Genomic DNA, 15,671 nt, shown 5'->3' with positions numbered 1-15,671 from the left:
TTATTTTTCTAGAGTTTTTAATGTTGTTTCTATAGGGAGTATTGTTTTGAGGTTTAGGGTTACTAGTGCAGAGTGTTATTTTTGGGTTGAGATTTGATTAATTTTGGGAACTAGTTTTATTTCCCTAAGAGTTGAGATGTTTTTGAATTGAATTGTTATATTATTTGGGAACTCGTGTCATTGTGGAGTTATTATTATTAATTTGTGAATGGTTATTTGATCGATGTATGAGATAAAAAGGTTGAGAATTATTATTTTGCTATTGGTTTGAGGCTCGACGTTATAGACCTTAGTGCTTGGCATGTTGGTAATGAGATAATGATCATAAGTTAAGAATGAGGTACAATCTTTATTATTTATTTTTCCATGGTCCCCTACAGTGGGAATTGGCCCGTATGTGGTCTGGTTTAAGGTGTTTTTTAGTTATTGGGAGTATTCAAGTTTTTATACTTGTTGGTTTTATTCGAATTACCCATGTCCAAGGCTAGGTATAGAACAAATAGCATGGCACACTATTGGTTATGAGTTAATTGAGTAAAGGTTCGTATTATTATTCGAGGTTGAGTTGATAAAGGTTATTTTCCAGAGTACAATCTGTAATGTAGTTTCGAACTACATTGTTTAAGTGAGTTAATTATATTAATTGTTATATTATTCTTTGTATTCTGATATGTGGTGATTACTCAGCTTTTTGCTGACGTGTGTATTATTTTGTTGTGCTATTTGTGTTTGCGGCCATGTCTTTTTCTTATGGTGGCCCTGCGACGATCTATTTTGGAATTTGTCCTTAATGGTGAGTAGTTAAGATTTTCTAAGCAGGTTGATCAAGTGGTCGTAGCTAAAGGAGCTCAAGTGTTTCGGTTAGTTTGTTATAACGAGTTTATAAAGTTGTACAAATAGCTCACTTAGATTTATTGGGTTGTAATTATTGGGATTTTGTAAGCCTTAACACTTGACAGGTTGTCGAGTGTGGCGGTAATACCTCTGATTTAGGTGTATACTTCCGCAATTTTATTTAAAGATTGTCTATTTTTTCTCTATTTATTGTTTATTATTAGTTAGTAAATCGGGGGTGTTACAAGTATGCTCAACAATGTAGTGGTACATACCGAATTTACCTTTTTTTGCAAGCTAAAATGCTTTATACGAGTTTTGGTTGATGTTTTATTTTTATAAAGTATAATAGACGCGTTTTGTTTTTTTTTTTTTTTTTTTTTTTTTTTTTTTTTTTTTTTTAATATTTGCAGGAGTATTTGGCAAGACTTAGCTTGCATCCTACAACGATGTAGAAATGGATGAGATTAGAGAACAATGGGCTAAGTTTTTTAAACAATGGATGAGATTAGGAGTATTTGGAAAGAATAGTTATCTTATTAATCGATCGATGTTATGATTAATCGCATTTAGCTTAATAAAACAATGTAACACATTTCTATATATCTACTTTTATTTCTTCTTTTTTCGGAAATTCAAATATAGTTTATTTTGTTGTATTGTATTGTTGTGGATGAATAATTCAAGTTGTGTGGAATTATTTGGAGTTTTTGTATTGTATGTTGTGGGTGAATTTAAGTTATATGGAAGTATTCAGAGTACGTGTTTTGTTGGTTGAACTGTATCAGGTTGTAACCCATATGACAATGGGTCGTTTGGTAGGATGTACTACCATTCTTGTATTCGAATAAAATATTTATAAAAAAAATATTATTTATTAGTAACTGGCGTAATCTCATGCTAGTTACTAATAGTAATTTTTTAAAAAAATTAAAAAATATATTCGTAACCGACGTTAAGATTTGTCAGTTACTAATAATACCTTAATTGTAACCGACGTAACATAATGCCAGTTACGAATAATATGCTTTCTACCTTGAAAAATAGACTTTTTGTAACTGGCGTTGGGTTAAGTCAGTCACGAATAGTACATTATTTGTAACTAACATTAGTTGGTTACGAATAATTTTCACTAGTTATAACGGTGACATTCGCAACCGACAATGCCAGTTACAAAAGGTCAATTTCGCCAGTTACAAATAGCATTTTTTCAACTAGTGTTGGTTGATGATGGGGATAATTGATGTCGTATGCTTCCCGAAGATCATTAAAAATGTTTTTCTGATAAACGTGAAAATTATTGATAATTAAAAAATACAGGATTAAAAAAGAAGGTTAGTTAGTGTATGTATTTCTATACCAATCAAATTAGTGAGTGAAACAGATGGATTAATAGGAAGATGTTTTTATGATTTGATTACGTAAATTATTGAGTTTTGGATGAATAGATTGATGAATGGAGGAAATAATATTATTGTAATTAGGGAATTTGTGATTTGATTGAAATGGGAGATTGATTTTTGAAAATCACTAATTGAGGGAATTAATGAAATTACTACCTCCGTTTCATTTTTTTTTTGCAACTTTGAAATATTTTACATCTCACAAATAATACCCCAAAATTGCCAAAAATATAAAACGGAGGTAGTATTTAATTTAGGAGGCTATTTGTATACTCTAAGCTATTAGACGTGATAGAAGATGATGGATTAGATCTTGGCTTTTATTGAATCAGGCATATTTGATTGAAGATTAATGTGATTGCTTTTAAATTGAATCAATTAAATGCAATTAAAAACATTTTTACCCTTATTTAACCATTGTAGTATAAGCCAATAGGGATACTAAGGTTTTTTTTTTTTTTTTTTTTTTTTTTTTTTTTTTTTTTTTTTTTTTTACGGGAAACCACAACCTCTCCCCTTGGTTTAATTTATATATAATAAAGATCTAACTCTCTTCTTTTACCAATGTGAGACAATTGGTCCCATCTCACATGTGAGTTATTTTAACACCCCCTTTTGTGACTTTTTTTTTATATAAAAAAATTGCTTAGATTATATTGGAGCTAGACCTGTTCAGTGGGTTAGGGGCCCATTAAAAGCCCTGAACCAACTCATTTATAAAGGGTTTTGCCAATCCAATATGTAAATGGGGCGAGCTTTTAAATGGTCTTCAAATCATGAACCCTTAAAAGGTTGGATCAAGCTTATAAAGAGTTATCCTAATGTGGCCTAATTATCCTAATATTCTCTAACTAATTGCAATTTGATTCTCCTAATTCTCTCTCTCTCTCTCTGATCTTCACTCCAATTGTGAACCCTAAAAAATCCCCCAAATTATAAAACCTAAATAAAATTCGATATATCCTTGATCACTTAAAAATCGAACCTACTTTCTTTCTCCTCTCAAAATCTCACTATTCCATTGATCTTCATTTTCGTCTGCAAATTACCTTCAAATTTTCAAGGTATTTATCAATTTTATTCATCAACAAATCTAAAACAATTAAGAATTTAATTGAACTTGTTAGCATTATTTGGTTGTAATTTCTAAAATCATTTTTAATTATTGTTAAGATTTTTGTTTTAATTGATTTTCATTTATTCTTGATCCAAATAAGGAGAGGAATCCGAATCAAGAGGCCGATGAAGAAGTGTTTCAAGAGATCTAGCAACAACTGAAGCAAGTTTCTTAAGAAAGGGGTCTTTAGGGTGAACTGGGGGCATAGGAATTTAAGTGGAATTCCTGGATTTCATCGATTGATAAAACCGTGCAGAAACTTCTTATAGTTGAATTAACTAAGGTTGAAGATGATGAAATTGATCAAGAAGCTAAGCCATGGGAACCTGCAAACAGTATGCCATGGGTAATAATCTGAGAATTCTCAAGCTAAGTAATCTGAAAATGATATATATTTTTTTTATTTGATGAAGATAATTATTGATCTTTAATTGAATGACTTGGCCCTGCCGTTTCATACTAGCCCTTACCCGACCCCGACTCATTTAATTAAGGCCCAATTTGGACCGAATTTGGCCCGCTAAACAGGCCTAATCGAAGCCATTAAAGGTCTCAACCTTGGGCATGACTTTGATACCACGACAATTTTAGGGAAAAGACTAGCTTAGTGTCACATATTTCCTGCATTTGTACAAGAGATAACCTAGCCAATCTTGGTGATTAGGAAACAATCATAACACCTTACAACTTCCCTTAAGATCGAAAATACTAAAGATCCTATATATAATCTTTTAAATATATCAATATAAAAATATATCACACGAATATATTTTTCATAAATGATCGTATCTTAAATCTTTAGTAGAAATTGGGCTTCTTGAGAGCCTTGCTGGCCATCTCATGAATTTTCAAGGAGTTTGCCAGCACATCAATTCTTAACTTTTGTCTTTTATTTCTCTTGAGTGTTCATGTATATCTAGTTGATGAACTTTAACTTAAACGTTTAGAAACTTTCTTCACGTTCATTATCTAATTTGAAGGTCTTTGCCAAAAATATTAATACGTCTTTTTATCCTTTTTCATGCCTTGTTTACTTACTCGTCTTGCTTAATCATGAGTAGATAGTTTTCTTAGTGTAGGAGTAAGATGATCTCTACCAGGTCATTACTTTATTAATATGCACGTCTTCTTCTATCTCTATTTAGTTGACACTTTCCTTATTTATGTTTTTACTACATATACATTCCACCATTATTGTATTTAATGACCGATGAACAAAATACATAAAAAGTTGATACTTCGAAATTATATATCGAGACGAATCTAATAAGACACTACATTATGTTTTTCAATATGTATCAATGACAAAAGACTGTTAGAAGGGGTTGTGTGAATGGTGCTAAAGTCAAAATGTGTCAATTGAAAAGAAATGTAGAAATACATAGATACGAATGCATAAATTGGCTATTCAAAGACATATTGGAGGCAACACACATGGAATGGAGCAATTCTACAATCTTTTAGGCCCAATGATTTTAATTAATTAGAGAAAACAAAACATTCTAGTAGGTCGAATCAAATAAGTAAAGATCACGATTGAGTTTTCCTTGCGCTCCAAAATTGGATCAAGACTCAAGCAATTCACCTCGAGTCAATAGCCCGAGCAAGAGCTATTCGACCAGATCTAAACAACAATACAAATTCATTATCAGTCCACATCTCTTAGAAAAATACATATAATCAAGTCAATTCAAAAAAGAAAACACCTAATCACAATCACGAACAAAGTCCAAATAAGATTACAGCACACTTAATAATCCCCATAAAGCAATAGCAATATAGATTGGAGAGAAGAAAAAAAGGGAGAGAAGAGTAGGGCACACAAAGGCACAATACACAAAACCAAAGAAGAAGAACAACCAAGAAAGAAAAAAAGAAAAGAAGAGAAGAAGGAAGGCGGACGTGAAAGCATAAAATTAAAACGAGTTAAACCCACAAAGCTTTGAGATACGCTTTCATACACCTTCTCTTTCTCTCTCCTCAAAAACCAATCTCTTTCTTCTTCTCTTCTCCTTTTTCTCTCTTTCTCTCTTCTTATCATCGTTTCTCTCTCTAACTTTCTCTCTCTTCCCTCAGCAAACCCAACCTCAACCCCTTGAGAAATAATCACTTGCACAAGATTTCCCCTCAAAAACCCAATCTTCCTTATCTCTCTAACCCCAGAAGAGAGAGAAAATCCGCCATTGCCGCCCACCTTCGTTTCTTCACAAGATCCACCTCTTTTTGTTGTTCATACCCCAGAATTACACTTGGGTTTTTCTGGGTTTCTTTGATTTTCCCCACATCGTTTGTTGTTCCATGTGATTTTTAAGTGGTGAGAGAAAATTGATGCCGCCGGAGCCATTGCCGTGGGATCGGAAGGAGCTGTTTAGGGATAGGAAGCACAACCACGACTTTGGTGCTTCTTCGAGATGGAGGGATTCTTCTTCTTCTTCCTCTTATGGCGGATCCCGCAATAACAATAACAGCGATTTTTCCCCTCGTTGGGGTTTTCCTTCCTCCGACTTTCGCCGTCCTCCTGGTTAGTCTCTTTCTCTCTCCTCTTTTTTTCCCTAATTCTTGTTCTTGTTGATTAATTTGAGAGTTTTGAATCTAGGGTTTTTTTGGGTTAGGGTTGGGGAAAAAGTTGTTTAGGGTGAATTTATTGTTTTGTGTCGGCAACCCTAGGTCAACCTACCCTAATTTGATTTCTGGGTTTTGTTTTGATTTTTAGGTGGCTTTTGATTATATAAACGATTGCTTGGGTGATTTTACATATTTTTATTGATTTCCCTAATTTTGTTGGTGAAATGGGGTTTTTTTTTTTGGGGGGGGGGGGGTTGGTGAGAGTTTTTGATTTTTGAGGTTTAATCTTTCATTAGGGTGCTCGAGTTTGGTTTTCCAGGGAGTTGTAGGTTAATGAAGAATTTTTTAGACTGTTTGTTCGTCTTCGGGTTTGAGGAGATTATTAGGGTTCATTTGGAATACTCTAATCGTTCTTGAGGTTGTGTTTGTTTTAATTTAGCGCGTGTTTTGGGTTGTGGAAGCTGATTTTGATGTTGAATCTATGTTTTGCGTCGGGGTTGGGTGAGGATCTGGTTGTTTGTAAAGGTTTCTATTGTGTTTTAATTGAGTAATGTTATTTAGTTTACATGTGTGTGAGTAGGTTGATTGCTCCTTGTGTTGATACATGGTTTTTTTTCCTTTCTCAAATTTATATCTTGAAGGTCATGGTAAGCAGGGTGGATGGCATATGTACCCTGAAGATCACGGGTATTCCACACCTCGTTCAGCTGATAGATTTATGGATGATAATAATATGTTTAGACCTTCTGGGATGCGTGGAGATGGTAGATATGGTAGATTTTATAGGGAGAATCGTCCATCCTTTGGACAGAGAGATTGGAGAGGGCAGTCTTGGGAAGGTAATCACCATCATGGTGGTCCAGCAAATGGAGTAGGCAGACCACATACTGTCAATGATCAGAGGGCAGTTGGTGATTCACCTGTGCGTGCTTCTCATCCACACTCTGATCCTCGAGATCAGATTCATGCAAAGGAACAAGTTGATAAAACGGGTGATGCTAATGGGTCTAGTTCTGGCCAAAAAGTCGATAAAGAGAATTTGCTGGGATCTCTTGATTGGAAGCCTCTTAAGTGGTCCCGTTCAGGAAGTTTGACGTCTAGGGGTTCTGGTTTTAGCCATTCAAGTAGCTCTAAGAGTATTGGAGGAGAGTCTAGTGATGTGAAGTGTGATTTGCCCCCCAAAAAAGTTACCCCTGTTCAGTCACCTTCTGGTGATGCTGTTGCATGTGCGCCCTCTGTTACTCCATCTGAAGAAACATCTTCTCGGAAGAAACCACGACTTGGATGGGGGGAGGGGCTGGCCAAGTATGAGAAAAAGAAAGTTGATGGCCCAGAAGACAATGTTAAAAGTAATGCAATTTCAGCTAGTAACGTGGAACCCTCACATTCGCTCCCCTCAAGTTTGGTTGTCAAGAGTCCCAAGATGTCGGGTTTCTCTGATTGTTCATCGCCTGCCACACCATCATCTTTTGCCTGCAGCTCTTCACCAGGTATTAATCTGGTTCATTTTTATTGCCATAGTGTAAGGTGATACTTTTTTTTGTTTTTTTTTGTTTTTTGACTCCCTGATTAATTGATCATACTCTTTGTTATGCTTCAACTTGAGATTAGAATTTACAACTGTTTCTTTTGTTGCTTCCATGACATCCCTAGCATCGTATTCCTTTAAGATGGTTGTAATTAAATTATTTACTGAAAACATTATCAAGGTATCAAATAAAGGACCTTATATGTGGTGAAGGTTCACTTTTCAGCTTACAGGTTTTTGAATATTTTCATCTCCAAAGTATATATTGAGAAGATTTTTCTCTTAAAAGTATTTGTATAAGTGGTGTTAAGCCTCTCAAAATCTCAATACTGCTGGCATAGCTCATCATTGAGCAGGATGTTGCACTTGTGACTCTCTGGCCATTACTGCACTACTGCAAGTCTGTATCTGATTATTGTACTTCTATTTGCGATTTTAATTAAGCCATCACTACCATATCCTTTACTTTATATAGGTCACCTGAGTTGATGTTTGGCTTACCGGCAGTGAGTACAAGTTGATCTTTTTTATTTATTTTTATTTTTTTTTATATAATATCCCTAAGTTTTGATATGCTAAGCCTTTTGACCATCTTTATGTGCTTCTAGATTTATTTCTTTTAGTATTTTCCTCACCAAATTAAGCTATAACAGGGCTGGAAGACAGAACTTATGGGAAAGCAGTAGATGCTGGTGGTGATGCTAGCAACTTCAGTGTCTCATCGATGCCTGTTCATGAGAGTCAGCTCGAAGGTTCACATTTTAGGTTGGAAAAATTGGAACTGAAGTCAGTCGCCAACTTGGGCTCTTTGCTCAATGAATTGCTACAGGCAGATGATCAATGTTCTATGGATTCTGGTTTTATGAGATCCTCGGCTTTCAATAAACTTCTGCTGTGGAAAGGCGATATCTCAAGGACATTGGAGTTAACTGAAACTGAGATTGACTCACTTGAAAATGAATTGACGTCATTGAAGGCGGAAACTGATAGAAGCTTCCATCGTCCTGCATCATCAAATTCAGGGCCTGCAGATTATAAAGATGGACCAAGTGATTGCCAAACTGTCTTCCCAAGACCACATCCTTTGGAAGTGGTTTCAAATGGGGAAATGATCTCGGAAGATAGACTTCCTTGTGATGATGCAGGTGAAGTTCAAGCTGAAAGCAAGGATGAGGATATTGACAGTCCTGGCACTGCTACATCTAAATTTGTGGAACCTCTTGTTCAAAAGTCCATCTCCTATGATGTGTGCAAAAATTCTTCCGGGGAATCTGGGTTTGTTGAGTCTACCAAAAGTGCAATGGATTTGGGGACATCATGTCAAGGCCATGATAGAAGTGTAGTCCAAGTAAATAACATAATTGCAATTGATATTGAGAACCCTGGTGTGTGTGATAAAAAAGTGGACAGTATATGTGATACAGTTATAGCTTCGAATAAGGAATTGGCTAATAGAGCCTCGGAGGGGCTTCTTAAGTTATTGCCTTGTTCTGATTCGATGGTGGCGAATAGGGCTTCTTGCATACCTGCTGATTCCACAATGAAGGAGAAGTTTTTGAGAAAGAAAAGGTCCCTCAGATTTAAAGAGAGAGTGATATCACTGAAATACAGGGCTTTTCATCACCTTTGGAAGGAGGACTTGCGCTTACTTTCTTTGAGAAGTCACCGTGCAAAACCCCAGAAAAAGCCAGATCCGAGTTCCCGTATTCTGCAAGTAGGGAATCAGAAGAATCGGTCCTCCATACGTTCACGTTTTACTTCACCAGGTAAATAGAATCTTACAGTTAAAATACTATATCTAATATTCTAATGTAGCTTCAAATTTTGCTTTTTAATGGAAGTGTTTAGTTAAGTTGGTACCACTTCTTGGCATTAAAGAAAATACCTGCATGTAGAATTTCAAGTCAATTTTTGTTTCTTTAGGAGAGATGCTGGAATATTGTGAAAAGGGTAAGATTTTGATAGGATTTAAACTGAAAGTGGGAAAATTGTAGGCTGAGATTGAAATATGGTGAATGTTATGCTGAATATGCTGCAAGTTTTATCTTGAAATAGGATGTTTATGCTTCCAAGAGACGTGCTCTTTATTTTGATCTATGATTTAACTGACTGAGCTTACCATTTGGTCTTGCCAAATGGGATGCAATAGACATTGGTTTTGTACTCTGTACTATCGTGGGCTCTTTCATGCTTAAGCTTATGCAATAGTTGTACTCTGTACTATCGTGGGTTCTTTTATGCTTAAGCTTAAGGAAAGAAAGCATCGATTTTCCTGAAACTATGGGTTGCCACTTCCATCAATTTTATACAAGTAATGAAAGTATAACAGAAATTTAAAGTTCTGTAGGCATTTATTTCTTTTATAGTTTGTATTATTCATTAATCGACCTGCTGGAAGATGTACTTGAAGTCTTTTAAGAATTGTGAGTAAGTCCTCAGTGCCAGGACTCAGAAAAGATTACTTGGCAGTCTCTTTCACTACAAGGTGTGGTTGTCTTGATTGGGAAATTATTTCATGTAATCCCTTTAGGCTATTTTCTGATTATTTCATACAAAATGACTTATTCCACAGGTAAAACCCATATGGGAACACCTTCTCTCTACACCCCCAAATAGTTGTGTCGGTTGCTTTTTGATGGTTTCTAATTTCCACTATCACCAATTGGATCCCTTGATACATATTTCTCTAGTAAAAACTATGATCAAATTGTTTAAGCATGACCTTCTAAAAGCAATTGGAACCACTATTGGGACCGAGTAAGTACTAAAATTACTCCATTCGTTTTTTAACAAGTGCTTCATTTCCCATTTTCAGCCGTTTTTCTAATAAGTGTTCCATTCCTATTTTTGGAAAGTTGTAACAATATTTTCATATATTCCTTCCCACTAATGGTCCCCCCATCCCATTTTTAAATATGTTTACACTCTTTTCTCCTCCCCACAATAACCCACCAATGCCTCTTCTAATGTTCTTTTAGTCTTCAACGTTCCACACTTGAAAATATTTATTGGATTCAACCCTTTCTCCTAAAACTTTGTGAAAGTCTAAGTGGAGTACTTATTAATAATCATAGTAACGGAAAAGCTGATTTCTTTTTAATTGAAATGAAATATTGGAAAAAATAATTAATTTAATTTAAGTGGAATAAGAAAATCAATTGAAAACCCCTTGGCGCATATTTCTCTTGTAAATATGACTCCCCAACCACTTAAGGATATCATATAGAAATTTACTACTCCCTCCGTTCCCTTTTGTTTTTGACGTTTGGAATTATGTACGGCTATTAAGGAATTGTGTAAAGTAAGGTATATTAGAATAAATCAATGATTGATAGTACCAATATAGTTGAAAAAAGAATATAGTACATGTGGGGTAAAGGAAGTAGAAGAGATAGGAGAGAGAAAGTATTGGAAAATTATTAAAATAGTACAAAAAGTACAATTGCACATGAAAAAGTAAGGACAAATGAGTATTTAGATTGTAAAGCAAGGGTAATTTTATCCAATACTTATGACTATAAAAAGGAAAAATACTAAATGTAAAGAATAAAAAGGAACACCTAAAATGGAAACGTAAAAACAGAAGGGAACGGAGGGAGTACTTACTAAAGCTGTCCTTTTGTTGGGCCACTGCTAACACCTTGGTTGATGAAAGTTTGAAGCATCTCATGGGTTTTTTGTTGGTTTACTTTGATTAGCTTTAGTGATTTATAGAACATCAACAAAGCCTTATTTCCAAAATGATTTGGGGTTGGCTAACATGAAGCGTCGTAAGGAACCAGCTTTAATGATTTATAGTTGAGGAAAATATAGTCATGTGGTGTCTTGTGAATAATGCTTACTCTCTCTCTCCCTCTCCCTCTCTCCAACGAACTCAAGTTTTATGCCTCTTCTCAGTTCTATCCTATCCACCAGGGGTAATTGTTCTACCAACCTACCTACCAGGTGGCATTGGTGAGGAATGGGATATTTTCACTGGATAAATAAAAGCTATGTGGTGGACTGGTGGCAGACAGTGGGTAGGGATGAAGGGGTTGAAGCATCTCATGGATTTTCTTGGTTCTTTGCCTTTTTTCAACGAACCCCAATTATTCTCTCTTTTCAATTCTGAACCCATACTAACATGGGAAATTTCTACCAACCTGCTAGTTACCTTTCAAGTGTATATGTTGTGCGGTCAAAGAGGAGAAAGACAAGGGTTATTGAGGGCTTGAGACAGCAGTGGTGGCAGAGAAGAGGAACGGGAGATTGTCACTTAATTAAAGAAACTATGTGCTGGCAGCAGAAGTGAGGAGAGGCTTGAGGGTTTGCCAGAGAAGGGGAGGGGCTTGAAGGGAACAAATGAGGGATTTTGATTTTCTATATTTTCTTTTATAAATTTTGAAACAGCTCAATGAAAACACCGTGTGCCTTACCTCTAGAATGGATCAATATGTCGGTGATTTATCAGATAATAGTTTTAAATTTACGGATTTATGGGTTGATTTCTTTTTGCCTTCAGTAGTCTTTTTTCTCTACAAATTATGATTTTACTACCTTGATTGTTGGTGGCATTAGTTTGAAGCATCCTTGATTAAACAAATTGCCAAAGCTTTTGCTTGTGTCAGAAAGATGATTGCTGATGGAAATTAAATGACATGGTATCCTGGATTTTAAAAAATAAATTGCATGCATTACGTAGTTTTTTTTTTTTTTTTTTTGAAAGAAATTGCATGCATTTATGTAGTTAGAAGATAGAATCTTATTTTTTTTTTCTTAGTTGGTGTGTTATATGTAGCCAGATCAAAGAATTTTTCTTTGAGTGCTCTGTTTCATATTTGCATTGGTTGAAATATATGGTGGATGAAATGTCATTTCCTTATTTGCTAGTAGAACTATTTCTTGGAGATAGTTGATTTTAAATTTGGCCAACTTACTTGTGTTAGCAGCTGAAGCTGTTTTTCTACTATCCATGGACATCAAATTCTTTGGGTGGTGTGTGGCAACTAGATCATTCTTCTTGTAATGTTTAAGAGCATAAAATTAATTATTTTTGTCGGCAATTATTTTGAGTTAAAGTTGGGGTTGAATTATGAATGGAACAGTTGTTAATGAAGTAGAAGTATTTTCTTAGAATTTGGCAGAAGTTTATGTATAACATTCTCGACTCTCTGTTGATTTTTAATTACTTGATTTGTCAATGGAGATGATTGATTGATTTTTTTGGGTGCAATCATTTAAATATTTTTAACTACCTTGGTCTGTATGCCTAATTTTGTACACTTAATTACTTTTGCAGTTGGAAGTTTAAGCCTGGTTCCGACAACCGAAATCATTAATTTTACTGGAAAGCTGCTTTCAGATTCCCAGGCCAAGGTTTATAGGAATGGTTTGAAGATGCCAGCTATGATCTTGGATGAAAAGGAGAAGATGTCAAGGTTTTTGTCGAATAATGGATTAGTTGAAGATCCCTGTGCAGTTGAGAAGGAAAGAAGTTTGATCAACCCCTGGACTTTTGAAGAGAAGGAGCTTTTCATGGATAAGCTAGCTACTCATGGGAAAGATTTTCGGAAAATTTCTTCTTTTCTTGATCATAAGACTACTGCTGACTGCATTGAATTCTATTACAAAAATCATAAATCAGAATGTTTTGAGAAAATCAAGAAACTAGAGGTGAAAAAGATAGGGAAGCCTATATCTGCCAACACATATCTGGTGACCTCTGGGAAGAAATGGAGTAGGGAGATGAATGCTGCTTCTCTTGATATTTTAGGTGCAGCTTCAGTTATTGCTGCTCAAGCTGACCAGGCCTTGGAAACTTCAAAGTTGCTTCTAGGAAAATCTAGCAACAAGAGATCAAGAGGATCAGATGGAATCATTGAAGAATCTAGTAGTTTGTTTGGTGCTGAAGATGAAAGAGAGACTGCGGCTGCTGATGTTTTGGCAGGCATCTGTGGTTCGTTATCATCAGAAGCAATGAGTTCCTGTATCACTAGCTCTGTCGATCCTGGTGAAGGCAACCCGGAACGGAAGCACCAAAAGGTTGGTTCTTCCATTAGACGGCCTTTGACTCCGGAGGTGACACAGAACGTTGATGATGATGATACTTGTTCAGATGAGAGCTGTGGAGAGATGGACCCTGTTGACTGGACAGATGATGAAAAGACTTTGTTTGTGCAGGCATTCTTGTCTCATGGAAAGGATTTTTTGATGATTTCTCGACGTGTGAGGACAAAGTCAAGTGATCAATGTAAAGTTTTTTTCAGCAAGGCACGGAAGTGTCTTGGTCTGGACATTTTACCCTCTGGCAGTGGAGGAAATCATGCAAGCAATGATACTAATGGGGGAGGAAGCGACACTGAAGATGCTGGCATTGTGGAGACTGGTTCTATTGTCTGTAGTGATAAATCAGGTTCGAGAATAGATGAAGACCTGCTGCAGGTTAATCAAGATGTGTCAAAACCTGATGTTACTATTGAATTGAATGCGTTGGAAGAAAATTGTGGTCCAGGACAGTTGGATCATAAAGATTCTGATTTGGTACTGAAAGATTTGGTTCCACAAGGTCACCTGGCAGACGTCTCAGATCCACTTGCTTGTCGTGGGATGGTCGATGTCATGGTTAAGGACTCTGCTACAGCTGTTGATACCAAAAGACCTGAATTTCATCTGAAGATCCAGGATGATAAAACTAAGGTGAACACATTACTTTGTAGAAGTGCTACTGATGTTGCACGTCACGATTCAGGTGTTGCTATGGATATGGAAGCTGCTTCTGGAATCTCTGACAGCATATCAGAAGTGCATGTATCTTCTGCGCCCGTCAAATTTGTAAATCCTAGAGATGGGTTGTTTAAATCATCGTCTGTGGGTAATGTGCATCATCTTCTGTCTGGTAGCTCTATGATGAATCAAAGTGAACTCTGTCGAGATTTGAAAGGTTTCCCATTAGACCTGTCAGTCAAGTCAGAATTGCATGATGTTCGCACTGTTGGAGATGAGAGTATTGATCAATCATATCAACGTTCTTTTCTCAGAAAGTGTAGTCGTGCTGTATCTCACAACTCAGTTGCTGAGCTTCCTCTTCTTCAACAGAGTGAAGATGAACTTGGCTCCAGCTGCTCTTCAAAAACAGAGAAGTCATGTAGAAATGGTAATGTGAAATTATTTGGAAAGATACTCAGCAAAACATCTTCAGTTGATAAACCGACTTCTAATGCCGTTTTGCATGATGAGAAGGCGAAGCACAATTCCAATCAAGATGTAAATGGGAATTCTACGAGCTTTGCTGATGACCATAATAGTTTTTTAGGTCTGGAGAATGTTCCAATTAGGAGTTATGGTTTTTGGGATGGAACTAAGATACAGACTGGTTTTCCGACTTTGCCTGATTCAGCTTTGCTACTAGCCAAGTATCCTGGTGCATTTTCTAACTACTCAATATCCTCGCCAAAGTCAGAGCAACAGCCCTTGCCAGCAGCTGTGAATGGTAATGAATGCAATATGAATGGTGCTTGTGTTTTCTCGCCGAGGGAGTTCAGCAGCAGTAATGGCGGGAATGTTATAGATTATACGATTTTAAGAAACCAAGATGGTCTGCAGCCTTTTAGACTAGATATGAAGAAAAGGCCTCAGGATGTCGTGTTCCCTGAGGTGCAAAGGAATGGTTTTGAATCTTTAAAGCAGCAGGGAAAGGGTGTGGTTAAATTGAATGTTGTACAGGGAGGAGATATTCTTGGAGGTTCATGCAGTGGGATTTCAGATCCCGTTGCGGCTTTGAAATTGCATTATGCCAGTCAACAGTATGGTGGTGTCGGAGGTCACTCAGTAAATGGGATTGTTAGGGAGGAACCTTGGAGAAGCCAAGGAGGAGATGTAGGGAGGTAGTAGGAATGCCAGGGGTCTTTAACAGGAAGGCCCCCTGGTGTGGCAAATCGTCTTTGTTTGCCACAGTTGTACATTAGGTTTTTGTATTGTTGAATTCATCTCCTTTGTTCTACTGAAAGATTTAATTTAGGTTGCCTTAGATTGCTTGTAATATTGCAGGGTTTGCATTTGTTGTATTCGATGGAAGATACAAAAAATAATCTGGAAGAAATTTTGGGAGGTGAGGAATTCATAGTCAATCTTACGGCCTCCGTCCATCTGTCAACAAATCAATAGTCTAATGTTTTTGTTCATATGCAGTTCTAAGTTTAATGAAAGAGAAGATCATAGTTCTGGTTATTATTTCTATCGCACTTGG

General features: G+C 36.2%; 1 protein-coding gene across 2 annotated transcripts; it reads left to right on the top strand.

Annotated features, from left to right (window-relative positions):
• The first annotated feature begins 5,297 nt into the window (after nucleotides 1-5,297).
• On the top strand, nucleotides 5,298-15,652 carry LOC145641943 (uncharacterized). 2 transcript variants are annotated; one of them, XM_081692976.1, is made up of 4 exons: nucleotides 5,298-5,875; nucleotides 6,575-7,409; nucleotides 8,101-9,213; nucleotides 12,726-15,652. In XM_081692976.1, exons 1-4 carry the CDS (start codon nucleotides 5,795-5,797, stop codon nucleotides 15,311-15,313), a joined length of 4,617 nt encoding a protein of 1,538 aa, XP_081549102.1. In that variant the 5' UTR covers nucleotides 5,298-5,794; the 3' UTR covers nucleotides 15,314-15,652. The 2 variants fall into 2 exon arrangements, with proteins under 2 accessions (XP_081549102.1, XP_081549100.1); XM_081692974.1 differs by having other exon boundaries at nucleotides 5,299-5,875; nucleotides 6,561-7,409.
• Nucleotides 15,653-15,671: the final 19 nt, after the last annotated feature.

The sequence above is a fragment of the Chenopodium album genome, chromosome 8, assembly GCF_948465745.1.
Source record: "Chenopodium album chromosome 8, dcCheAlbu1.1, whole genome shotgun sequence".
NCBI classification, from domain to species: domain Eukaryota; kingdom Viridiplantae; phylum Streptophyta; class Magnoliopsida; order Caryophyllales; family Amaranthaceae; genus Chenopodium; species Chenopodium album.
The sequence above is the reverse complement of the archived record's forward strand: the minus strand, read 5'-3'. Positions and strand labels throughout refer to the sequence as shown.

Coding starts and splice junctions, on each gene's coding strand:
- LOC145641943 (XM_081692974.1), top strand. CDS start 5,683: ATGCCGCCGGAGCCATTGCCGTGGGATCGGAAGGAGCTGTTTAGGGAT. Junction 5,876..6,560: donor CGACTTTCGCCGTCCTCCTG/GTTAGTCTCTTT, acceptor TATATCTTGAAG/GTCATGGTAAGCAGGGTGGA. Junction 9,214..12,725: donor TTCACGTTTTACTTCACCAG/GTAAATAGAATC, acceptor TTACTTTTGCAG/TTGGAAGTTTAAGCCTGGTT.